Source organism: Uloborus diversus, chromosome 10, assembly GCF_026930045.1.
Source record: "Uloborus diversus isolate 005 chromosome 10, Udiv.v.3.1, whole genome shotgun sequence".
Lineage (NCBI taxonomy): Eukaryota > Metazoa > Arthropoda > Arachnida > Araneae > Uloboridae > Uloborus > Uloborus diversus.
This window is the reverse complement of record NC_072740.1, coordinates 24,639,716-24,666,370: the sequence shown is the minus strand read 5'-3', so window position 1 is coordinate 24,666,370 and position 26,655 is coordinate 24,639,716. Positions and strand designations below refer to the sequence as shown.

Genomic DNA, 26,655 nt, shown 5'->3' with positions numbered 1-26,655 from the left:
TCATAGTTCCACTAATCTGGTAATAAATTAACTTTGTAGTAGCACATGTATTATATTCCAGCCAGGTAAAAAATGCCGCCAAAAATTAAAGCATATGACAATGTAGGCTGTTTTCAAATATTGATACTCACATTGTAATATTTGTTATTAGTCAAAACATTTTTTTGCTATTATAAAATGATAAAGTTCTTGTTATTAACATTTTAAACATTAATTGAGACCTTCAATGCTGCAGTCAACATTAAGTTAATTTGTATTTTTAATATTTTGTACACTTAATCAATTATATGCAGCACAAAGTGGTTTATTTACTCATGCAATTACTTACTAAATGACATACACATTTATTTATTAAGTAATTCATTTACAATTCTTCATGTAATAATTCACTTATTCATTCATTCATTTTCTTATTCATTCACTCGGTTTCTCACTCATTTTCCTTTATGTAATAACTAATTAATTAAATTATTATTTCACTATTGTTTCATTTATTGATTCAACCTTTTATTAACTGATTCATTTGTTCAAAAATATTTTTTATAATCAAATAGAAAATATTTCATTAGAAAAGTAATTAATTTTTCACTTTGCTGCATGAAAAAATAAAGTGAACATTTCCCCCCTTTTTTTAAAAACACAAATTTACTACCAAAATTAAAAAATAATGTTTCAAATGCAAGTTTTACTATAAAATACAATGTTCCTTCTCTATGTACTATAATTTTCAAAACAAATTTCCAATTTGTTCACTTTGAAAAAGCTCAGTCATCTTACCTATTTCATTTTGCTCCACATTCCCCTATAATAGGAATTAAGATGATCCTATTTTTGAAATTTGTTACTTAATGCAACACCTTCTCCACCAATTTGTTCCATCATACAAAAAAATGAATCTTGTAAAATGTTAACTCAATTCATGAATATTAATTAACTTGTGCCCTTTAAATGAAATTAAGGTGGCTTGACTGAACCACAAGTGAACCGACAAGTGATGCAATGCCTGACCAAAAATGCAATATCAGTAATCTGCTGTGCAAGTACATAAGTCATATCTGCACTTATTATCAAGATTGAGTTATGGTCTCCAGGTGGTTCTTTGTGACATATTTTGCCTAATTAGAATGTTTTATGGTCATATGTCAATGCAAAATATTTTTTAAAAAATTCTGAAAAGTTGCATCAAATCAATTAAACCACAATTTCTCATTTTGTACTCAGCTGCAGATACAATTTTTATGCTTAGCACGGAAATATTGGGTATTTTTTTGAAATGCTATACTATGATGTGTCAAAAAAGCATAAAAAACTTAGGATCGGGGACAGCATAGAACCAGAAACTCCGCTATTCGTTCGGAATTCCAAGGGTAAAAAATTAACCTCAGATCATGAAGATTCAATTTATATAAAATGCATGTCATCTTGAAGTCTCAGAAAGTGAGATGATATGGATTATTTTCACTCAGTGAAATATTCAGGAGTTTGCTACAAAAAACACAAGGAGAATTTGAATAGTTTTGGGCCTAATATGCGATGAAAGAAGAATGGAGTCATATTAATAGGACCAAGGTTTCAAGAGTGCAATGTGTTGCCTAATGATGAACAAATTTGAATATATTTTGACATACATGAATGCTTCATTAGTTTCTATGAATTATATGTTGAAATATGCATTTTAAGCATTATAAAATCTTCAGATCTTTGTTAGAAAACGGAAGAATGGAGACTTTTTGTTGATGCGTCTAAGGGAAGCTTAAAGGTAGTACTTTCTTTGTATTCAAAATAAATAACTCCTTTCAATAGGGTTGGGAAGCTCTTGGGGTCTTATGCTCTAAAAAACAATAATACACTGTATACAAAAATACTGCAGCTAAATTAAGTTTTATTGTCAAAAATGAGGTTGACAAAAAGAGAAAAAGAGGAAATTCATATGAATAAGAAAACAAGGCATGTTTAACAGAATTTGCATAAAAAAGACCAACGACTTCAGTTTTACATTAGCTTAACGTTTTTATAGGAAACTAAATTGGTAATAGAATTCCAACTGTTTTGTAATCAAAAATTATTTGAAAAAATAAGTTTTTTGCAGTTGGTGAAAAATAAGAATAAATTTCTCCTACTTTTATTCATATTCTTAAAAAAAAATTTACCTACTTTTCTTTTTTTTTTTTGCAATATATATCTCATGTAAAAATAGATTTTTTAGTAAGATTTTTTTACGGAAAGACAAAATACCTTTTTTTTTTCATTTCTATTTGCAGGCAAATACAAATATATAAAATACAAAATGAAAACCATGGAATAATGAACAAACAAAAGTTCAGCATTTTCCCATAAGTTCTTGCACCTGCCAGTATCTTCTGCACATATATCCAGCAGAGAGGGCCAAACAAGAAGATAGATGAAAAGCATCCATTTCTTTGTCAGAGCCACAGAGTAAAACAGGGAGTTGAAAAGACTCAGTTTCTAAATAGGTGCTTAGTGAGACAGCCATGGTCGGTAGCTAAGCAAAAATGAACAACAGCTGCTCTTATTGGGAACATTTGAAACACACTGCCGCATACAAAACTAAGATTTGTCGATGTTTCTGTTAGTGAGTTCTTGATAAAACATTGTTTTCATACTTTTATGGAAGAAAATTCCATTGTTGAAAACATCACATTTGGTGTCGTTTGGCGGAAAGGTAGAACTTTTTTACTTTGATATCAAGATGAAGCAAAAAATTGCATTTCTGCACAAGGCAGATGTTTCACTAATATATAATTTCCTAATTCGCTTAAACTACACCAATGCTCAAAAAATTTATCATAAACAGATTTAAATCCTATTTTCACTAGAGCGGTATTGATCTCTGTTCCACAAAGAAAAATAGTTTATTACACTGCTTATACATAGCATAAGAGTTACTGTTCAAGTTAAGCACTCGGCATTTCTACTGACATTTTCAAAACGTCATTTTAGTAAATTTTCATAGTGATTTATTTCCCAGAGAATGTTAACAAGGTTTCTTTGCTTAAGTGTCTGTTTTTCAGCCCAAAACAAACCAAAAAGGCTTTCCAATATAATTCCTGTGAAAAAAAAAAAAATCTAGGAAACTTTTGTATTCCTGCAATTTCTGAAATTGTATTCAGTAGCCTCTGAACATAAAGGTGTAGGTTATTGGAAATTACCCTATCCTCTCTAATCCTAAGTTTACTCCTGGATGTGCTCCTGCATATAAGATAAAGTTACATAAAATTTAATTACATAATATGTTTAAAAAGCTTCCATTGTGAAGAGTTTTTTTTTAGTAAGCAAACAACCTTTTGTTTAGAGAGGAAGCACTATCACAAGAGCAATAATTTGAATTTGTTAAAATTGGTATTAATATTCAGTATATATATATATTCTGCAGTCCTCGGCTGGAAATGACTGAGCTGGCGGTGTATTTCATGTATTAATATTCAGGTTTGTTTCAAGTGGCCTGGCTTTAATGCATATTGTTTAGCTCATTTTTATGGAACTATTATCTCTTAGAAATACATAGAACACATTAAATAGAAAATAAAGAAATTTCTTTGTGCAAAAAAGTAGAAAATATAAAAATGTATATATTGCAACGTACAACTCAATTGCAGTTCTCTGCATTTTTCTGTTCAAACTCCAGCTGCTCAAAAGAATTTCTAGGTCTTTCAACTTCTCGGTTGAGATTTGCAAAAATCTGACATTATTTTGAGGAGAAATTTCTATTTTACTTTACTCAGGTACTATTTTCTTACCTGTGATTTCGGGACTCAAGTAATTCTTTACTTCATCAAGAATAAATTGGATTTCATCTTCTGTTGGTCTTGGGTGATGTGTTACATCACATGGTCTATCAGTTGTTCCTAAGAAAAGAATTCAATTTACAACAAAATCTAACCATCACAATTTAAAGAAAATCTGAAGGAACATTGAAAAGGATATTATGTTACCAATGAAAAAAAAGCTGGATTTTATGCCCAGTCTCCAACAAAAGGAAATTTCAAACATTTAAAATATTGAAATTTTGTTGACAAAAATTACAAATTTAATTCTAATATCACAAAAATACTTGATGATAGAAAAGAAGAAATGCATAGTTAACAAGAAATACAGTAGACCCTTGTTTTCACGCATTACCTCATTTTCAAAACAATTTCCTAAATGAAGGGGTATTGGAGGAGTTTTGAAGGAGCATGCAAACTCTGTTAAAGCCAAAGAATATTTACTCACGTTTTTAGCAGATTTACTTCGCTGAAAATAACATTTACAGATTTTGAGTTATGCACATAATAATGGACTACTAACCTCTAATTTTAGCAAAAAAAAAAAAAGATTCCTTGTCTACAAACTACAAATAGTAGCATTGAACAGCTAGCTGATCTTGTATGGAAATATACATGTAAGACCAAATAACTAACAAAGGGGGAAAAAAAAGCATACACATCAAAGGAGAAGAAAAAATTAGAGAATGTCTACTTGATCTGTCCTTAGTTTGTGTAATTTAATATTAAATGTAATGTTCTACAAAAGAACAGTAAATACTTTAGCCTTAGATTTAAACAAACAAAAATTAATACCAACTATTTAGAGTAAGGCGAAAAACTAAGACACTGCAATTATAAATAAATATATACATAATACACAGGGGCAAGCAAATGTTTCACATGCAGAACAAACATTCAAATTAGTAAAAGATAAATAGAAAAGGTTTAAAAATAAGTTTAATTACCAGCAATTGTCATTTTCTGCCAAGGTAGAAAGAAAATGACTCGCCCATCACTAGTGGCAGGGTCCAACAATCCCATGCTTGCAGGACTACATTCAAAAAATATTGAAGGAAAATATATGTTGAAAAAAATAGGAAGATTATTAATATTTAAAATAGATTGTGTGTCTTAATCATAAGTTAAAGCAATTTTAAAAAATAAAAGCTGATGTTAGATGATGTTTCAAATTAAAAAAAAAAAAAAACCCTATTTGTAAGGTATACTACTATTTACATTTTACAAGATATAAAGATAGATTTACATTTGAAAAATATTTTCAAAATCAGTAACTTCAGCATGTGAAGAAAATGCAGCTGAATTTAATGAAGCAGCAGTGCCTTTTTTTTTGAATTCATTAAAAAACTCTTCTCTGTCGCTTCTAGCTTTCTCACTACATCGTTTTGGCCACCATGAGAAATCAATAAGCCACTTACAAGTATCTCCCAATGCAGATATTCCCCCCTTTTTTATCAGACTTTATAAATGCGGAAATTCAACAGTATATGACTCCTTGTCCATTTGAAAATAACTTTTCTTTGCTTTTTTCGACTGTCTGTACAACGTGATACAAAAGAAACACACGTCGTGTTTCAGAACTGGTTCCGCGCCGCTTCGTTCTTTACCCACGGATCGAAAAAAGCCCTGGAGTCGACCAATGAGCTTACAGTAATGAAGCTGGGAGTGGCTAGGGTTGCCAGATCTTTTAAGAGAGAGAAAGCGGATTGAAACAAAACAGCTTCCTTCTGCCGCCAGCTAGGGGGAAAAATTACCTGTTAGGCGATTTTGACACAATCTGGCAAAAGCCCAGCCGCATAAATGCCCTGAAGAAGAAATGAGGCAAAATGGCCAGTTGTGTTAAGGAGGTAGCTTGGGGGTACCGAACAATTTATTTGGTTACTTTTCAAGCGAATCTGATTTTTTTTTTAATTTCAGGAGGATTTTTTTGAACAAACAGTTATGATTTGATTGTTAAAACAGTTTCAAAGCTATTCGCAGCTAAAAACCATAAAAATTGGGAGTCGATCCGTAAGCCCGTTAAGTTTAAGTGACATCTGTATATTTTATGGATAATCCATAAAAGTTGGTAAGTCTGCTATAGTGATATAACATAAATTTAAGACATCATAGAGATGACTTCTAAAGGTTTCACTAAAACCAGATAATAGTCAGGAAGTTTTTTTTTTTGGATTTGACATGGAATAATAATTACCCAAATTCTAAAAAATAGGGCCTTTGATTAAACTTTTACGGCTTTTGACTTGTAAATATGGCCTTTAGAAGGACCCCAACAAACAATACTAGAAAATAGGGCCTTTAGAGGGCCCATGGGAATCTTGACATACTTTTTAATCTCTACTGCATATTTTAGGTACTTTTAGTACATAAAGCCTGAGATTCATTTTCTAACAAATAAAATTTTAATAGAATGCTTTGCTCTATGTAACTCTCACACTATGATTTGAACTTGGCATCTATAATATATTTTTTTACCTATAATAATCAGGTAGAACAATATGAACTCCAGCACTAGGTTGACAGATTTCAGGGCACTGCTGATTATCCATTTTGCGTATTGAGTCAGTGAATGGACCTGTGGCATTTATCACACATTTTGCATGAACATCCCATGTTTTACCTGAACAAAATGATTAAATAATTAAAATAAGCACAAAACATTGTTATCTTATATAAAGAAAAAATACATAACTTGAGAAAGTATGAAATTTGGAAGTAAATTCCTTAACTCTAACAAGTCCTTATATAGCAGCAAACAAGTTTAGTCTCATTTTGAAGATAAAATGAATGATAATAAATGAGGAAAACAATCAACAGGAGCGGTTGTTAACATCTTTTTAAAGACTTTCTCATACACGAAGGAAATCACAAAAAAGGTTTCCAATATTTTTAGAAATACTGTTTCTTTTCTACAATGGTTAGTTACATCATTTTAAAGGTTTGAAGAATGCTTTGTGTTTACATAATCACTATATCAACTTTTTTTTTCAAATGATAAAGTGGTTTTTAAAGTTCTATGTCATACCAAATTCCTGTCATGTCCTCCGGGAAACATTGAACCCCAACTTTTGCCTCGTACTCAGAGCAGAACTGTCATCCAGACAAATGTTTTTTCAACTTGGAAAACAAATGACAGCCGATTGGCCCTGAGTTCAGAAAATATGGTGGTTGGATAAGTGACAAGTTTCAATGTTAAACTGTAAATTATCTTCTCTATTTGCAAATGTATTTGACAACCCTGTATAATACTGGATATACTTTCGTCAAATGATGATGAGAGCAGATAAGAGGTAATTGATGTAGATCTAACAACTTAAATTGCATTCATTTTCTTAAGATTTTGAATTATGTACACAATAACTTTCCCTGACAAAATCACGAAAATAAAATGATACAGGGTAAAATAGCCCCTACCCTTTCAGAACTCTGATCGAAGGGCATTTCCAAAGTAGAGAATTAAGGAGGTGAGAAGCAAAAGGATGTAAGTGGCAAAATTAAAAATTTGGGGATAACCGGTAGAAATGGTAAGTGAACTTCCCTTATGTCATGGGGAAAGATATAGTAATAATAGCCCAGGTAGGCTATACAGCATGGTTTAGAAAAACATTTCATTGAAAGCTTACCTAGGACCTTATCCTTAAACACATTTTACTCAAAACTGAAAATGTCCACTTACATCCCTTTGCTTCTCACTGCCTCAATTAGACTTACATTATTTACCTCAAAGTATTTTGAGAAGTCACAAACTCTTGGTAATAATTTCATTAAACAAGTATGGCTTGTGCAATTGATTTACTAATATCCTAACAATGAATCATCTCGGATCGTACGCCAATTACGTAATCATAATCTGTGTAATCCATTATTTTTGTGTAATCGTAATCATAATCATAATCTGGCAATGAGACACTCGTAATCTTGTAATTGTAGTTTTACTCAACTGTTTCTTGCATAATCGTAACTAATCTAAATTTCAATAAACGTAATTTTGCCTTGTAATCGTGTAATCCTGATTTGTTGCAAGTGAAAAGTTATTAGCCGAGATTCTACAATGGTATAAGGGAGATGGGATTCGGACAAAGGTGAAGATAAGACTTCAATAGAAACGTAAAAAGGAGGGCCTTTATGAACTGTTGAAGGTTATCAAAATGAGGATCATAAACGAGCCTTAACGTGAGTCGTTTGTACCTTGTAGGTGCCATTGACAGGGACCCTGCAGGAACCTCCGACAGGCAAACGAGCACAGCTACTGCCTTGGAAAGAGAACAATATGAACAGTACTAGCATATGTTTTCAATTCGTTTTTGGAAAAACCTGCCGACACTTCCAAAAGGGATAATTCTTCATAAAAGAGAAAATTTAAAGCAAATTTAAATCTTACGAAACCTGCGCACCAAATGGGCATGATATTGATTCCCTAAAATACTGGGGATCAATCTTTCATGTGTATTCATTGCTTAGTAAAACTGCACCTTTGCGCATCATCTGCTCCAGTTGAGCATTTGTTTGGCATTGCTGGAAAATCTTACACTTCTCAGAGAAGGAAACCTGACAATTTTGAAACATTGGTGCAATACAAAATTATTTTAAATGCAGTATTTATTTTTGAACATTTACTTTCATAACATTTATTTATACTATCTGAATGTATTTTAATGCTATGCATGTTTTACAAAACCTGCATAAAAAATAGTTTTTTCCCTCAATAATTGGGCTGAATTAAATAGTATTATATTAAATTGTAGATAATAGAATGTAGAAATATAGCATGAAATTTTAGAAACTATAACCTCTAAAATGTTGGTTGTATGCAAATAACAATAAATATTTAAATCATGTACAATATGCATTATGATAAGGCGAGCCTTTTAGATATGGAATATCTAATTACCTGTGCAGGATATATTGTCAAAATAGTTATGTAGTATTTAAATGCACAATAAAAAATCATAATTTTTATCTATGACATAGTTACCGCAAACGAGCAATGAGAATAATATACTATATATATGTGCATGTATTTTTACTCCATGAGTTTGTAATCGTAATCAAAATCTTAACTGACATATCATAATTGTAATCGGTTACATGTTTTAAATAATCTAATCATTGCTGTAGTCATAATTATGTTTCAGCAGAGGATTATAATCGAATATTCTTTGGTAATCGACAATGCTTATGTTGTAAACAGATATACAAATTAAAACAAATAATTATATTCTTAAAATTTTGACACACTTCAGCTTTTTTATATAATTTCTAGTTTTAGTTCCTAAATTGGAAAACAAAATAAATTATCAGTTTGAATCATGGCTACAGGAACATATGTGTTCATATCTGTTCTGATATTCAAGCTAAAGGCAACTAAACGAGGTTGTTATAACGTCCCACACTTTTTGGAAATGCTATAGTATAATAGTACACTTTGTACTCTTGCAATTCTTAAGTCGCTCCCTATTAGGTACCTCGGCAACTCAGGTGAGAAAGGTAATGAAATTGCCTACCACATTGCTAGGATTGGTTTTGATGCTTCTTTTGTCGGCCCTGAACCAGATTAGGATTTAAAAGAACCTCATCTAGATTATCGTTTTCGATATTTTAAACACAGTTGCAACTGGCATAATTTGGATAAGCAACATCAGTTATTAAGGCTGTTAGTGCAAAGCTGAATAATTTCGGATAATGCAAATTGTAATTTTCCAAGAAAATGCAAATTCTCCGAGCACAAAACCATTTTACATGTGCAAATGCTAGTTTGGGAATGGCATTTACCAACTGTTTGTTTGCAGTTAGAAACCAATTCCAAGGCAAATATACATATTGTTAGTAGAAAATAAGAATATATTTTTTACTACAGACAAAACTTGGTTTTAACCTTTCAAGAATGGATCCAAACTTTTGTAACATTTATCATTTCACCTCAAACATGAGATAAACAATGACTGCCACCAATGAAATATTTACTATTGCAATAGTAATAAAGCATAGAAAAATTGTTTTCCAAATCAAAAAAAAAACTAAAACATTATGTGTATTGCTTTGTAACAGCTGAAAAGCAATATTAATAACTTTAATTCGGTCATCTTCCATTACTCGTCTGATTTAAGCATTGTTTAAGGCTGCACAATAGGTCTTAAAATATTTAAGAATATCATACCTGAAAGCATGTCTTTTACTTTTGCACCTACAACTTTCTCTTTCCCAGATTCTTCTGATTTTAGAAGCTCAACAACAGCAACATGATTGGCTACATTTGCCCCAAATCTTGCAGCAGTAATAATGATCGATAAGTTCATTCGAGCATCATTATGTTGACCTAAAAGGTAAAATGGGCAAAAATAATCAAGGCCACAACTTTTTTATCATAAAAATTTACACAAAAATTAAGTTTTTTAATTTAGTTTTATTTTCAACATTTAGAAAGATTTTTTTTTTTTTCAGATTTAGAAAGCTTGTTTTAAAGCCACAGTCAGCAAGCATTCTGTATTAAAATAAAGTGTTTAAACTAAATTTCTAAAAAAGGAATTTCTACGTTTTTACAAAAAACATCTAACAGTAACATATTAAACCAATGAAAAACATTTTGGGGCTGATATTGATACAGAGCAAGGGTGATTTTGAACCGGAATGCACAGGAATGATTCGTGTGCTGCTGTTCTGGAAAAACAAATTCCCCTTACACAAAACATTTCCAGTAACTCAAATTCAATTATTTTTCACAGGCGTTCCGGTACTAGAATATTTACGAATTCATCCGATACAGTGGTGGACAGAATTATAGGGATAACTAAAAATTGCATAGAGAAAAAGATTTCTGAAATAATTGAGTGGAATGTGTACACAGGCTAGAAACTATCTAGAATGCAGAACCTTTGAAAATGCAAAATAAGGATGTTTTGCCATACTTTATTAAAAATGTCAGTGTAAAAACTGGACAAAATTGTGAAGACAATGTACATTTTGGTTTGAAACATGCTAACAATCTAAAGTTTCCACATTTTCCGCAATCATTTTTATCAGTGTTGATGTTCTGGAACTGGGTAAATTCCAATATCTGGAATTGAACTGGTACCAGGTTGATGAATTATGGGTCTACTACTAACATAACAATAATTGTATGCACATTTAGTTGAAGCGAATTTACAAAATACAATTGATTTACTGCTGGATATTACAAGAAAGATTTTTCTTAACAAAAAACATCTTCTCATAAAAACATATTTTTACTTATTTTTAGAAGATTTTCAAAAAAGCAATAAAAGGGAAACGAAGTTTTAACCAAAGGACTAGCTCGAAGATTTTTTGCAAAGATTGAAAAGAGGCACCTATGCAGACTCCCAACAGAATGTGAGAATCCACTGTTAAAAGAAATCTCAGAAACATTTAAGGAATTTTTTTGCAATATTTTCACGCCTGTTAAATTGAATTAGTATTAGCAAGTAAGAGGGTAAAAAAGAAAGAAAAATACATAACACTGAAAAAAATAGGAAAAGTGGTTTTTTCTACTTTATTTCCTTACTGATTCTCTTCCACACTCTGACTTATCGTACAGTTATGTCCACCAATCTACTAACAGTCATCCAAAGTGATTAATTAGTACAGTAAATTCTATATTATCCAAAAAATATGGGCGACCCTGAATTTTGAAAAGGTTAGCATATGAAAATTTAAGCTCATAGGATTATAATGATTTAACGAAAATTCGGAATGCAAAAACAGACCATTCTCATACTACAAAAACTACAAGGCTCCAAGGTGTTGTTATAGTCTTCTACTATATTTGTAACACAGATGTGTAAGATAACTTTTATCATCGATAACTGTCTAATTTAAAATCATAAAATTTAAAAGATACTGTATCATGAGATATTAACATAACAGGTTCATTCTATTGGGAGAATTCAAAACTAATTTCTATTCTTTTTTTTCTTTAGTCTACTAGATCAGTTAATTTCTTTTATAAAAATTCTACAGTGGTCAGGAACTGAAATGTTTATAGAGCCTTCCAAAAAGTGAATCATTTAAACCTGCTAAAATATGTTGTCAATAAGAAAATACTTCAAAGAACAAATGCAAACAAACAGTGAGTTATTATTCCAGATTAGAAGATTGTTTTCATTACAGATTGAGCAAGGAGCAACATTAAATTTAAAAAACAAAATGCAAGATAACATTGATATGAACTTACATGTATAATATACTCAATAGAAATCTATTGTACAAAGAGCATAAAAATGAAAATCTCTTAACTAAATTAAAATGAATAAAATTCAATACTCTGAAATATTAACAAATGTGGAGCAATTCTATGGGGTGTGTCAGCATATATTTATTTTCCCTACCATCATAATATACTAGGGCTCCACACAATCCTTCTGTCTTTAACATCGGGAAACGTTCCAGTGCTTTTTCTCGAGACAGAAAATAACTTGATTTTACTTGTTGTCTTCCAGCTACAAAATCGTATGCTTTGATTCCAACCCAATAGTAAGGTACTTGCCACCATCTGCAAAGTACAGTATAAGTTGAATTTTTTAAAAAGACTATAATTCTAGCGTATCAATAAAATCTGTACTAAAAAAAGCATTAAGTACAGTAAAACCCCTCCTAACCGACACTCCTCTTATGTGGACAGTTTTTATTTCCCTGGCAGTAAGGCATCGAGTCTAATGTATTAGAGGCATCTCTACTACGGACACCCTCAAATACGGACACCAACACTATATTGGAAGTCATTTACATGGATCTTTCCGCTTTTGAGGACAACTGAATTTAGGAAGAAAAAACCAAATTTTGAGAAGAAAATAATTAAACATTGGAGAGTTTGTTACATTTATGAAGTTGATTAAAACACTTGTTTTATATAGTTTGGCATGATAGAACTCTGTCTTAATGGAGAGAAAGCTGTTCTGGTGAGAAATTTTCGAAAGACTTTTAACAATTTTTATGAGCACCATAGATAGCATGAAACCTTTAACTTTAAACTTTTTGTCATCCTGAAAGCAAATAGACTACAGGTCTGGTTGGCAGGTCTTAAAGGTTTGGATTTATAGCATTTACTAGTTGACTGACAGTCAAATTAATGAACCTGGAAGGATGACATCCAGTGAACCAGTATTATATCTGATCGGCTTTTGATTTTGGATAAAATGTTTGCTGAAGAAAGAGGCATGTTCTTTTCTTGATAGATCATTGTGACTCAATTTCAAACACATTAGTCAACAATACACAGACCATCTTCTTGTTAGCAAACAATGTCGAAATATCGACTTATGGACCCCAAAATTTAATACTAGAAAAATATACTAGATTTATCGCATTTGATCAACAAGACGGAAAACGCTAAAATTAGTAGCAAATCGCTCAAAACTGTTGATGTTTTGGATGCAATCAGCTGTGTAAGGTATGTTTGGAGAGGGATTAAAACTGAAACAATAACAAATTGCTTTCATTGTGTTGAATTCAAAACAGGATATGTCAGGTGGGAAAATTTTGCGGCAATAATGAATTTGAAAGTTGAAAGTCGTTACTATATCTACAGTCTGAGCCCATTTTAACAAATTCATCAGGGCTAAAACTTTTATATGTTAAATCGGGGTTATTTGTAATATCGGGGTGAGAAACAAAATGCATTCACATTATCTAAAAGCCCTAATAAGAAACTGCACAAAAATAGCCATTTTCAGAAAGTGTACACTTTTTATTCAGCATTTCGTGACTTATTTCACATTAGTTAATTTGAAATTTTAAAGTACTGAATAATAGATTTTTGACAATTTCCTTCATATTTGATTCGAAAAAGTTCTCTTTTGACTTTATAGAGAGAAGATACTGAGTCATGTACAATCTGCTGCATGAGATATGTTTTTGGTTTCCAAGTCATGTAAAGCATTAGAAAAAGCACCAGTTTTAATGGGAGTTTTGTTGTCGCTTTCTGCATCAAAATCGCTATTCATTAGTTGACCCCTCATCCATCAAAAATTTCCGATTCCAAGAAAAGGCTTTTTCTGCTTCGGACAAGATGGATTGATCATTTGAATAACAGTAAGAAATATAGTGAGTTAGGAAACACTTTTCCTAACTCTTAATTAACAAAGGAACAAAAAAAAATTAATTCAGCCGTTCAAATTATTCGTTAATTCGGGGTTTATTATCCGGTAACTAGGGGTTTTTTGCCTTCATTTTAGTCCGGAAAAAGAAAAATCCGCTAAATTGCAAAATTCGTTAAATAGAGGCACGTTAAAACTTAAACCGGGGTCCAACTGTATTAAGGTTTGGCAACGCAACTTGCTGTTATCTAACCTGATAAAATAGCGTAATTATTATATATATATATATATATATATATATATATATATTAGGGTGGTCCCTATTTTTGAAGTTGTAGATATTTTACGCGACGCCTCCTCAATTTGTTCCATTATACAAATAAATGATCCTTGCAAAAATTAAGACAATCCATAAATATTAACCCGTGCCCCTAGGGTCATCTTTTTTGAGTTTCGAAGAAAAAATTGCGGATTTTCTCATTTTTAGGTAAAAATATTCTTACGTTTCATATTTAAAGCACTTTCAAACCTCAATAGATGTTGCTACTTCCAGACCAACCATTCTCTCACTTTCACTCTACAACATTTTACATGTTACAGAGGATACATGTACACCAATGACCTTGGGTCAGGCATACCGCTATTCTGCGCTCGCTTCAAATCAAGCGGCAGAGGAACATTTCTTTCCACCAAGATGGACACAAGAGATTCATTCTAAAGGCCATTAATGAATGGTCCAGGCCTTTAATGAATGATCTTTGACAACTAAAAACTGCCTCCTCAAGGCTTAGGGGGTGTTGATTTACAAAATTTTCTGTGTATGTAATTGATGTGGCAAATAGAGTCACTAGGTTGCAATGCTATAAATATAAGTAATGGTAATTATATTTTAATTCTCTGTTCTTTAGTCATAAATATACTTAAATGTTGATACAACTTTTAATTCTTAAAATATAAATTTTGTAAAATCTTCGATTGCTCTAACATAAAAATATACTGTACTTTCCATACCTAAAATATAAATTTTAAAAAATTTCAGATCGGAATAATGTAAAAATCTATGATTTGAATTAATTTTCTTCTATTTCAGTACAGAGTCCCTTATTATAATCAAATTCTCCTGGCAATTCACAAGATTTAGAAACCGAAATAGGTTTCTGTCCTAACCTGTTCAATCTTTTTTCTATATCTGGTCTATCACAAAGCAAAAAAGCTTGACAACTATTGATATCTGCTCGCCTTTCATCACTGTAAGACAAATGACACACTAGAGACAAAGATGCTGTTCATTTATTAACAGCCTAGTAGATGCAGTAAATTTAAATCCAAATGACCTTGTGATCAATCATACATTCCCTGAGATAGTTCTTCAGTTGTATATGATATCTTAGATGATTGCTCTTTAATGCTAACTGTTAAAGCTGTACTGTTTGATACAACGGCTTGCAATACCAGCTGTATTAGAGCAAAAACTGAATGGTGATACATTACATTTGGATTGCCATCATAATCATGCACTTGAAATCGTTCTGCAGAGTATGTCTTTAAAGAAGTTATAACCTTTCTTAGTTCTAGACCCGATATTATTTAAGGGCTTCAACATTTTGTAGAAAGTTCTCCATCATTCAGAATTTATAACATTTCAATCAAGTACACATACCACTTAAATTCTAAAAGACGAAGTTGAGGACATATTATTGTTCTAAAAGCGGAAGTGAGAAAGATTACAGAGAATTCTCATAACTTGTAATAATATTTCCTGGTGAAGTCCCTCCTACAGGGATACGTTTTCGGCAACGTGGAGCTTATCCCTGAACCAGGTGGGTGGCAAAAGGAATTTATTGTTTGAAAATTTATGTATTTAGGCAACAATTTAAATTGACCTTACATGAAGAGAAAGTCCGTAAATGCTGTTTTACAGTTAAATGCTGTATGAAGATATGGTTTTTCGCGGTCACCCAATCTAGGCTCCTTTAAATAATATAATGTGCCTAAAAAATTATCAGCGTACAAAATGATGCAGCAGAAGCAGTGATTGGAAAATTTATAAATCAGTTATGGTATTTAGGAGATGAACGAGTAGCTTTGTCCTTATCAGATGAAGGAATTAACTTTGAAGAGAGGAAAAGACTACTGCAAAAAATGGAAGACGTGTCTAGTGACTGTATAAAAATTTCAGATAACAGTAGATGATTTCGAATACTTTCTTAGTAAAAATCTTCCTCTTCATGGAATCAATTACAAGTCAATAAAACTATTTTATAAGTTACAAACACCAAAAGATGTTTTCCTATTTGATCCTGATTCATGGCAAAATAAAGGAAGCTATTTAAAGGGAAGAGACATGGTTAAAATGCTGTAAGCTGTGAATGATACAACTGAAAGAGGAGCACAGTTAATCGAAGAATTTCACAGTCAATTTTCCAAATAGGAGTCACAAATCAGATTTATTTTGCAGACAGTCCAAGGGACTATCGGAAAAAAATGAACACGATTGAGATATATTGAGAAAAGAGTACGATTAAAGTCAAGTTTTCTAAAGCATTATTTCATTCTTATTCAATATGTAAAATCCTTAGATGATATGAAATAATTAAAAAGATTTAATTTTTGTGCTACCTCACTGTAAAAATATTTTTCAAACCTAGGAGAAACGATGTACGAGGTCTGAATAAAAACTCGAAGATTTGTGGAAAAATTGTCAAAAGTGTTAAAGTTCAACGTCCTAGGGGCACGTGTTATTATTGACCGATCAGGATCAAATTTTGCACAGATTACTTTTTATTATAGTGTCACAAAACTAGGGGGCGTAACTTGTTGAATTCCGAATTTTTTTCCCCCATATAAATAAGGACCACCCTAATATATATATATATATATTTAAAAACTAGTAAATTAAAAAGTTGTGGAAGCATTGAAGTGTATATTATGAAGATATTTATGTTGAGAGTAAAAAATAAATAATCAAAAATAAACAAATAAAATTGTCAACCCCCCCCCCCCACCTGCAGACACCCCTCTGTTATGGGCAAAAATGTTTATCTCATTAGCATCCATTTTAGAGGGGTTTTACTGTATATTATCAAAACATTAAATTTGAAAGTTATACATATTATCGATATGGACATAGGAAAACCTAAGCATAAGCTTTCCTTACCAAAAGTAACTCTTGAACGCATATAGTACATCATAAAAGATATTGTCACCTCAGAACAACAGTACGATATCTTAGTATTGCTCAGAGGCGAAGATATATCATTTGAAACATAATGCAGAAAAATGTGCAGAAACATTTTAAGAGTTGGCTAGATTGGACCTAATGAGTTTTTTTTTTTTTTTTGAAAAAAAAAAAAAATTAAAACCCATAATTTAGCCCATTTTTAGGTTTTTTAAATTTTTTGAAAAGTTTAAATAATACTAATTAATTTAAATACTTTTACAATTTGAACTTATTTGTTCTTCACTACAGACAGTCAACATAAAAAAAATGTGTTTTGAACTTTAATAGCTTTTATAACTGGGTCATTCCATGCAAAATGAACAAATCAGCTGTGGCTGACATGTCACAGATTTCAATGAAAATTTTTATTTAGGTAAACCATACATATCTATAAGGGAATGTAAAGTACGGAAGTTTAAAAACTGTTTGTTGCTTTGTTATTGAAATTAGAAGTTGATGCTTATGCTAAGCCTAAATTTTCAGAGTCCATCACTACCAGTTTGTGACTCAATAACTCCATAAGTTATAAATGTACACTTAAAAAATAAATATTTCCGCATTCTATAAACAATTTTCTATTGAGAAAGAGCAAAGTAAAATTTATTCGGATCTTTTATTGAATCTGAGATATTAACAAAGATTGAAATTTTGCCAATTTACTTCAGATTTTAAATCACTCTTCTAGCTCTTTTAATGAAAAAATAACAGTAAAAATAATTCAGATTGAAAAACTATCTATAACTAATTATCTGCTCTAATTTAGTAACTGTTTATTAATTTCTTGATGACCAAATTGTACTTTAAAAAATCGAAAATTTCCTTAAATTTCATTTTTTCCTCTGTTTTAGATGTTTTTTTGAAGATGAGGGAATGCTCTAAATTTACTCATTTTTTTTACGTAACATATTGAAGTGTCTTTTAGATGCTACTAAATTTTAATCATTGGTATCAGCGTATTTTTGTTACTAGAGTAACTTGAACTAAGCTAAAATTTCATTAGTTACTTCATTTTATTTTGTAAGTTTAGCAAAACTAACCATTTCTTTCGTGTTTCATTTTCTCAAAAGCATGTTTATGAAGTACAGTCTGAAATGTACATTTTTTTAATTGAAATAAATGTTAGTTTTACTTGCTTTTGCATCATTTAGTAGTTTATCTAATTCTTTGAATTCTCGTAATTTCACATAAGGGTCAATCTATACAGGTTCCATACAGTACAAACTACTCATTCATGTTCAAATATTTCTAAGTTATCAAATTAAAATAATTATTTTGAAAATTACAGTATGTTTTTTCAGTATAATGTATTACATAGGGCACAATATACGTAATTTAAGAAGGTGCCATGACGTTTTCACACTTTTTATTTCTGTTTTAGTGTGCGAATTGACTAGCAAAATCGCTTAATTTCAAAGATCTGTATCTTTTTTACAAACCAAATACAAAAAACAATATGTATAACATGTATAGTACTTGAACGGAATATTCAATTGGCCAGGAAATTTTATTTTGAATTCTATCCCCTTTTGGTTTATAGGGGTCTAAAAATGTCATTTTCGTCATTTTTCCGATTTTTGAGGGGCTGTAATCTATAAAGGGTGCACAAACACACAGCAACAGTTACATATTCTTTTTAGCATGGTTCCAGTGATTAGTTTTTGTTGTATTTCATTTTGTGTTTCCGTCCCCTACGTGAGTTATCCCCCTTTGAAATGAGTGAAATTTTTACATTTGGTCTTGATCTTTAACCTGTTGCCATTATTTTAATTACTCAGCATATAAGACTATCAACTTATGCACTTTAACATCAAAGTGTTAAATTAACTGTCATAAATGTAATTCAAATAGATTTCGGCCAAAATGCAAAGGTCCCATTTTTGACTACGAAAATCACTTTTGATGACCTCTAAAAAATCAAAGGTCCAGTTGAGAGAAAAAATAAAAGTGGTTTTAAACATCTTTCATATGCATCTTTTAGGAATAAGAATTTAAAAAAAAAAAAATTAAAAATGGTCGAGCGCACCCATCCGTCGAAACTGCATGGATTGAATAATAAAACAAAAAAAAAGCTATTTTCTGAATTTTATTTTACGTTTGGAAATCAAAAACCAATTTCGAGTTTCTTCAAGCAAATAGTAGAAACACAGCTCTATATTCTTGTAAAATTTTAATGTTGTCTGAATTTTCCCTCATTTGAATTTTGTGTATGTGAAGGGGAAAATCATCATTTTACAAAATGTCACCAAGTTTAAAACTGATTATGAAGACAAAGGAGTTAAAATACAACTTCAAAAGTAAGGCATTTCCTTTATGATACTTAGCACATTATTGGGTATTAATTTCATCAAAGCTAATGCATTCCTTAAAGATTGAGATTAAAAAATAAAATGCTTAATTATGAGAAAATTGAAATATTTTCAGTTTTTGAAACAAGGTTAAAAGTTAACTATAATAAATTTGAAAATTTTACTGATATCAGATTAATTACCCTACTCTATAGATTGCAACAACATATAACTTTTATGTTTTCATTAAATAGTTAATAAGATACAAGCCTTCAAAAGTGAAACATTTAGCATTTATGAGAATGCTGTTCAATTTGACCAATTTTCAATCGCATGTAACGATTAAAATAAAAAATTTTAAGCAAAAATATTTTAGACATTTTTATATAGGCATAAAAGGAACCTGTATACCAAATTTCATAAAAATCTGTTACCATGGCCACCACTTTTTTGCGAATTTTGCTCATTTCGTATGGAATGACCCAACTGCATTGTACTTTACTTTTAGTCAAATTGAAATACACCAATTTACTTACTTTATGGCATTGAAAAAATTTTTTTTTCAAAGATTTTAAATAAACATATTTTGCTATAACTGATCAAGAAATAGTTCAAAATATCTTGACTAAGTAATGTCAGGTCTGATTTTCTCATGGTTTTTAGAATATATAGAAAAAACTACACTAGCCAAAAAAGCTTTCATGTGAATTATTTTTTGCAAAGCATTTTTATTATCTAACAAAAATGTTTAACATTTCTTACTCTATACAAAAAAAAAAAAAAAAAAAAAAAAAAAAAAAAAAAAATCTTGATAAAGCTGGAATTCAATAAAAAGGGATTTAGACAATTCAAGTTCTACAGCTGTATTGCATAACAGAATGAAACACAATAAAGTAAAATATTAGGAAAAAATGTAACAATTAAAAAAAGAATAGATTTTGTCAATTGAGAAGTAACTTGGCCTAAACTGTTCGTAATCATAGGAACTACAAAATCAGAAACTTCACCATTCTTGGGTTTCATCATCTTTCATACTTTTTTCTTTTTTTTTCAGAAAATGCTGAATTTTAACTAGTTTTCTAGCTTTTCCACCCTAAAACAATTTTTAAGCATTGTTCATATCATCGTCTCAGAGCAACTGTAGGATATCTTAGTGTTATTCCTGGGATTGGATGTCTTACTATTGCTCTGAGGCGATGATATGCTAATGGCACCAAATGCTACAAATACTCCACTTTTTCCCTTATAAAGACAAAAGAAAGAAAAAGAAAACTCACTGTTTTCTTTAAAAACACCAGCTTTAGTTGGGTTTTATGTAATAAAACCCAAAAATGTTTTTTTTTAAACAAGGGTTTTTGCCAAACCTGTTTATGAAAGGATACATTAGTTTGAAAAATGTATTTTTGAGTGTGATAAAATTGATGAGATACATTAACGCTATTATTTGCTAACAAATTTCTGTCAGTTACAATAAAACAGAGGCGAGTTCACTGGGAATAGCTACATATGGAGCCAGTGGCGTATATATGTTCTTATTTTGGAGGGGGCCCATATATACCAAGATTAGCTCTCTCCTCCCTTTTCCCTTGTAATTTCTTTTTTTTTTCTGAGGGGGAGGGGAAGAACAGTGCCCTGATATTCTCTTTTTTTTTCACGGTGGGGCAAGGACTTCATACTGTCAACCAGTTGCGCAACCGAAAAATTGTTTTAGGAATGCACTCTTTAAAAAAAAATCTCTCATCTGGGGAGGGGGAGGGGGCCCGGGGGTTCCCTCCCAGAGATTTTTTGGAATTGTAGTCCTAAGAACGCAGTTTTAGACGGTCTCTGGTGATACTACGGGAAGGAAAGATTCGGGGGGGGGGGGGGCTTCTGCGGAAATTTTTAGAAATTGAAATCTTAAAAACACCATTATATGTTATATTTTTTGACGTTAGTGTAATGAAAGGAATGGGACTTTTTGAAGCAACCCTGATTGATTTTTTTTAATGGAGGGAAATCCATCCTGTTTTTTCGAAATTGAAGTTGAAAAAACGCAGTTTCAGACTAACTTCGATGATGTTACGAGCAGGGTGATTTTGGGGCTTTCCCCAAAAACTATTTTGAAATTAAAGTCCCAAAAAGCGAAGTTTTAAAGAGACATTCAGTGATACTAGGTGGAGGGGTTTAAACGCTTTGAATCTTACATTTTTCGAACTTGTAGTTTTTCCATTTTCAGATCCCATACGGAAGCAGTTGGACCTTCGTCCGAAATTTTTTCTGAATTGAAGTCTTAAAAGCGCAACCGTGGACCATATTTGTAACGCTAGGGAATCGGCAAGTTTTTTAAATTGAAGCTCCACAAAAGCAATCTTAAACGATTTTCGAAGCTGCCAGAGGGCAATGCGTTTGGTAATTTTCCACAGGAAATTTTTTCGACATTGAACCCTGAAACTGAGGTTTGAGAAGCTCTTTAATGGTTTTAGCACGTGGAGGGGGGCTTGCGAAGTGTAGCATTTTGAAGACATTCTTATTTTTAGACCAACTATAAAAAAGGAAGTAATCTCATCAATAGCCAGTAAATTTTGAGAATTTTTATTATAAGGTTCTTTTCAAAAGCAATTCAGATTTATCCCCTACATTAGGCAACTTTTGGAAAGGAAGAGCTCAAGAATCCCCTCCCCTGGAAGGTAAAACGCAATTTCAATTCATCTTTGGAGACGTTTAGAAGTAAGAACGGTTTTATGGATCTTCCTCTGAAGCTTTTCAAAATTGAAATCTTAAAGGAACAATTTCACAATATTTTTGGTAGTAACCTTATTGAAAGGATATTGGTTCGGGGACCCTCCTCCAGAAAGGTTGGGACGAGAGTTAAGGCGAGGAACATTTTGAAGACCCTTCTTTTCAAACTGACTAGGAAGGAAAAAAAGGGGGGGGGGTGAAAGAAAGAGAGGGGAACTTAATTTGCTAAGCAATAAGCTGCGTCTGTTAAAAAACGCACAGTTCCTTAACTTTAACGACTCGTGGCACCCTTTGAAGGTTTAGAATTTCCTTACGGAATCCTAATCTAGTTTTATGTACATATTATTGTTAGTATGGACACTTCGCGGCTCCCATCACCTCTTCCTGTGACACTTGGTTCGGAAATCTGCGATCTAACGTATTATAAAAATTATTATCACTATCATATTTATTTATTCTTTTGTAGCTAAAAGTTTGGAAATTATTTGTGGCAAACTGAAACCCAAATTAAGTACCTTTAATAAATTTTTTCCCAGATTTTGGAGGGGGCCCAGGCCCCCTCAGCCCCTTCCTTATATATGCCCTTGCATGGAGCTAAAATATTGATTTTATGTTACCAAAGATAATTCTTCAGGTGTAAATTAGATAAGTGTTTCAATTGTGGCTCTGTATAAAAGTACATTATATTTAAAAAATGCTACCAGCAAAACTGAATTTTGTTATGTATTCAACATAAAAAATATTCATACTTAAAGCATTTTTACATTTACAAATAACAAGTTCCATTTCTGGCAATGCATATGAACCTACGGAGTTTCTAAAGTGATAAAACATATGATTTGCCATATTACATCGCTGCATGAACAAAATTACTTGAAGAGATTTCATTTATCAGTAAAATCGCCTTTAGTTCATATAGCTGATTTTAGACATGCAAAAATTATAAATATATGTATATTATACATACCATCTAACTAGCTTATAAAGAGCACAAAGAAACTGCATTAATTGATTATTTTAACCAAGTATTCATAAAAGGGGTCAGGAAAGAATTTATAAAAATTCAGATGCATATTTTTTTTTCCTGTACAGGATCGAAAAAGTTGCTGGATTTGCTTTGAACTACCACAGATATAGATTTTTTTTTTATTTTTGTATTATTCTTGTGTTGCTTTTTGAATAATATCCATGGCATAACAAGTATAGCCTTTTGCACCCCTGGCTTTGAATTAAATTTGAAGTGTTTCTGCACATTTAAAACACAGAAAACATTTTGGCAATTTAACTGAAATTCTTCATTCTTCACTATCCTTATAAATGAGCATACCATTTCATTGTATCTTTCATCTCTTATAGCTCAATTTCAGCTACAGTAACATAGGCAATTGGCATGTATCTTTGATGCAACAATATTGGCATCAACCAATATATAGTTTACATATGATTTTGGTTATCTTGAGTATTTTAATTTGGCTGAATGAGCCAAGCATAACAAGTCTCTAAGCAGAGCTGAACAACAGCTTAAAATGGATTTCAAGTCCCTAGGACTTGATCAGAAAAGGTACGTAAACAATAACATTCATAACCCGAATAGGAATTGAGCCTGGATCCATTGAGCAGGAATCATGTGCTTCACTTCCGATATCAGTATCTTTGCCTCCAGACAGTCAATTGAGGTGGTGAGAAGCAAAAGGATGCAAGTGGATAATTTCAAGTTTTGAGTAAAACGCTTTTAAAAATAAGGTCCTATGTAGGCTTTCACTGAAATGTTTTTTTAAATCATGTTGTATAACAGAACCTACCAGAGCTACTAGTACTATCTCTTGCCAAAAAACAGAGGAGAGGCTCACCTACCATTTGTACTGGTTAACTCCAAATTTTTAATTTTGCCCCTTACATTCCTAAGCTTCTCACTGCCTCAATTCTCGACTGCCCTTCGATCAGAGTTCTGAAAGGGTAGGGGCTATTTTACCCTGTATCAACTTATTTTCATGAACATTAATGTTACTTCATTTCTATTTTGGGTTAAGTTATAGGAAGCAATAATGGGATGATTCTACCATTCGTGCACTTGTCATCACAATTCACGCTGACAATCTTAAACAAATTCATGTTGCAGAAAATTATGTTCATTCCAATACATGTATGTTGTCCTTGTATTCAGTCAATGCTTAATTTTCAATATTAACAAAGAAAAGGTGAATTAAATATCGTTCATAATACTTTCCTCACTTTGTGACAGCAAAATAAAAAAGCATTTTTCAATGAAAATAAAAAGCCTTATCCATCTAACTATCTACACAGTATTTGTCACAAGTATCATAAGTTGATGAAATGATTCTAAAACAAAAGAAAGAAGCAGTAGCACAGAATGAGCAGGGGTCTGTCCAGGATTTTTTACAGGGTCCATTTTTTGTGAAAAATCAAATAATTTTGTGAAAAAGAATTAATTTTGTGAAAAATCAAAAAATTTCGCAAAAAAAAAAAATTTTTTTTTTGTTAAAACGAAATTTTAGAATTTAGAGATGGCACAAACTGCATCAATTGAACTTAAAGTTGAGTGTTTTCCTCTTCTATGACCAGAAAATCATTCTGCATTTTTTTCCTGATATTTGGCGGGGGGGGGGGGGGGGCATCGCTCTTTCAAGTATCAATATTTATCTACCATTCTGCATTATGTTAAATTATACTAGATATATTTCTGTACAGTATTTAAAATAATTGTAACAAAAATATAAATAAATAAAACAAAATTCAGAATAGGGTTCAGCATTCAACTTTTTGACCCAAGACACTCTTAAAAAGCACAGAATTTCGTTTAAAACTTATAAATTCCGTGATTTTAACAAAAATAAAAAGATATTTCAATTGTTTACCTCTTAATAAAGTGTAATAATCATTAAAAATTCGAAAAATCGGATTCCCATAGCGTATGCAAAGAGATCGCAATTCTCAAAGTGAAGGCATCAAAATTATAAAAACGGCTTGTAAAAGAAATATTTTTGATAAAATTATTTTAAAATTACATTTTAGAGTCCTATGATAACATATCATTAATATCTGCGAACACAGTTGACCCCCCCAAAAAATAATAATAAAATAAAATAAACCATCTATTCAGCATTTTAATTTTTGATAGAACAGAAAATGGAATTTTGCTTTTAAAACTTGAAATGAGAGTTTTAACAGAAATAAAGAGACTTTTCATTTATTTGAATCTAATAAAGCGAAGTTAGCTTGAAAACAGAACAAAATATGATTCTCATATCGGATGTTAAAAGATTGCATTTTCCAAAATGTAGACATCTAAAGAAAAAAAAACGGTAATTAAAAGCGTTTATTTAAAGTTAATCATCCTTGTTAGCATCGAAAAATCAAAACCCATATAATTTTCTCCCAAAATAACAATTAAAGATCCCACCGCACCATAAAAACGCAAATATTGACAAGCCGACAAAATGATGAGAATATTTTCTAATCAAGTCATTATAAAGGTTCAACGCCAGACGCTAAGTGGTGATAGTTTTGAAGTTGGTAACCCTATCTGAAGCAATCATATTTTTTCCTCACCCTTTCTATCCCTTTGCAGTTCTAAGTTCATTTCGCAGATATATATTATTATTGTTTATTAAATCATGAGCTGAGAAAAGTACTTACCAATGCCTTTTCAGAAAAGTTTACAACAACACCGCTACTAATTAGCTGTGATAAAACAAACAACCATTATATTTATTTGGCAGTAGCAATTATTTATCGCTTGCAGGAGCATCGTAAGAGTGCTGATTTTTTCTTTCTTTTTTTTTCTTCAAAATTAGCCGATTCCGTATAAACTGATCCCTCTAATTTGACTTTAAAAAAGGTTCCAAAAATTATCGGTTTATACACAGAAATATGCGTTATTTTGCTTTCAGATTTGCTCTTTCAATAAACAATTTGTGACAGATCCGATCTTGTTCATCAGAATTTTGTGAAGGGTCCGTTTTGTTTGATCGGGATTTTGTGAAAGGTCCGTTTTGGTTGATCGGATTTTTGTGAAGGGTCCGTTAACGGACCCAAATATCCTCTGGCCAGATTCCTGATGAGTTCAAAAACTACAAAATCTTTGCTGTCATGGTCCTTTCATACCAAAGAAAAAAGAGGAACAATCTTTTTTCTAATAGAAAAATGGCAGGAAGGATAGCTGGTTTTTACAAGAATGGCATATTTATGTTAACAAAAATGCAATGGGCTATCTCTGGAAGAAATGAAACACCAAAAAGAATATTACTAAATTATTACCTGTAAATTGGAAGCATAATTGGCAAAGGATAAGACAGATGAGGTGCAATAGCTAAAAGATTGGCCCTTTCATGAAGTGCTTCTTTCACCATTCGATACTGGAAAAAGAAAACATGAAAAATGATCTGAAAAATATTTAAATGTACTAAACAAATAAATTTATAGGATGAAAAATGTATTTCCAATCTAAAGCAGTTTCCATAAATCCTGTTTTCATTAACCATTTTGGCAGCGTGTTTCATTCAGGACTTTAAAGGAGTAAGTACTATATGTAAATGATAACTGACTAACAATACAGTAAGATCAATAATTCCAGTAAA

General features: G+C 31.3%; 1 protein-coding gene across 1 annotated transcript in view; it reads right to left on the bottom strand.

Moving 5' to 3' along the window:
* Window positions 1-26,655, bottom strand: part of LOC129231205 (glycerol-3-phosphate dehydrogenase, mitochondrial-like) — a 58,519-nt gene that overhangs the window by 16,740 nt on the left and 15,124 nt on the right. Inside the window, exons 5-10 of the mRNA XM_054865453.1 lie at window positions 26,336-26,433; window positions 12,128-12,291; window positions 9,943-10,101; window positions 6,261-6,405; window positions 4,733-4,818; window positions 3,759-3,866 (exon numbers count right to left, since the gene is read on the bottom strand). Of these exons, the coding sequence (XP_054721428.1) occupies window positions 3,759-3,866; window positions 4,733-4,818; window positions 6,261-6,405; window positions 9,943-10,101; window positions 12,128-12,291; window positions 26,336-26,433 (760 nt within the window). The remainder of the gene's footprint in view (window positions 1-3,758; window positions 3,867-4,732; window positions 4,819-6,260; window positions 6,406-9,942; window positions 10,102-12,127; window positions 12,292-26,335; window positions 26,434-26,655) is intronic.